This window comes from Sphaeroforma arctica (assembly GCF_001186125.1).
Source record: "Sphaeroforma arctica JP610 unplaced genomic scaffold supercont1.11625, whole genome shotgun sequence".
Lineage (NCBI taxonomy): Eukaryota > Ichthyosporea > Ichthyophonida > Sphaeroforma > Sphaeroforma arctica.
Genome location: NW_014028933.1, coordinates 1 through 709, shown reverse-complemented (window position 1 = coordinate 709; position 709 = coordinate 1). Strand labels below are relative to the sequence as shown.

Sequence of the window (709 nt, the reverse complement as noted above, 5' to 3'; positions counted from 1 at the left end):
TGTTGTTTCTCACATGTGTGTTCTATTGTACCAATGGACGTGTCTGGTGTATTGAGTTGTGCCAACTAGTGTCATCTGCGAGCATACCAGCTGTCGAAGAATATATATATATATATATATATATATATATCTGTGTTTATGTGAATTTCCACATTCTGATATATAATCCCGTTGCACCCACATGTGTTCTTCTCTCTATCAAGGTACTGAAAGCTCTGTTAGTCGCTGGACTGTATCCCAATATCGTGCGCATCGCACATCCCAAAGATACCTACCACCAAGTGGGTGGAGGCACCATTCTGAAAGAAAATAATGCCAAGGATTTGCGGTTCTTCGACCATATCAACGGGAGAGTGTTTATCCACCCGTCGAGTGTTAACTTCTCCATTGCAAGGTATTGTATATGGTATTTGTCTCTTGGTGAACAATGTATCCTGTCTACATGTTTATACGGATAAAGTTTTGTTATATCATACGTGTGCCTTATGTTCATTTTGCTGTAGGTATACATGTAAACCCCTCCGCGTTCATGTCAAGGATTCTGTATCCTTCGACCACACTGTTCATGCACCTGGCAATACACTGTTCATGCACCTGGCAATTGTGTGATTATCGATTGCAATGTACGGTACAGCACCTAGCAATTTGAAATCTCAAAATATACAGTATACATACTCGTGTAAAAGTTGCGAGTATTTGTATACTTGTC

The 709-nt window shown here is 40.1% G+C and overlaps 1 protein-coding gene across 1 annotated transcript; it reads left to right on the top strand.

Moving 5' to 3' along the window:
• Nucleotides 1-203: 203 nt before the first annotated feature.
• SARC_17669 (hypothetical protein) lies at nucleotides 204-394 on the top strand (the record flags this gene model as incomplete). The annotated part of the gene is made up of 1 exon (XM_014288240.1): nucleotides 204-394. A coding segment is annotated over one exon (191 nt), but the record flags the coding sequence as incomplete, so codon positions are not given.
• Nucleotides 395-709: the final 315 nt, after the last annotated feature.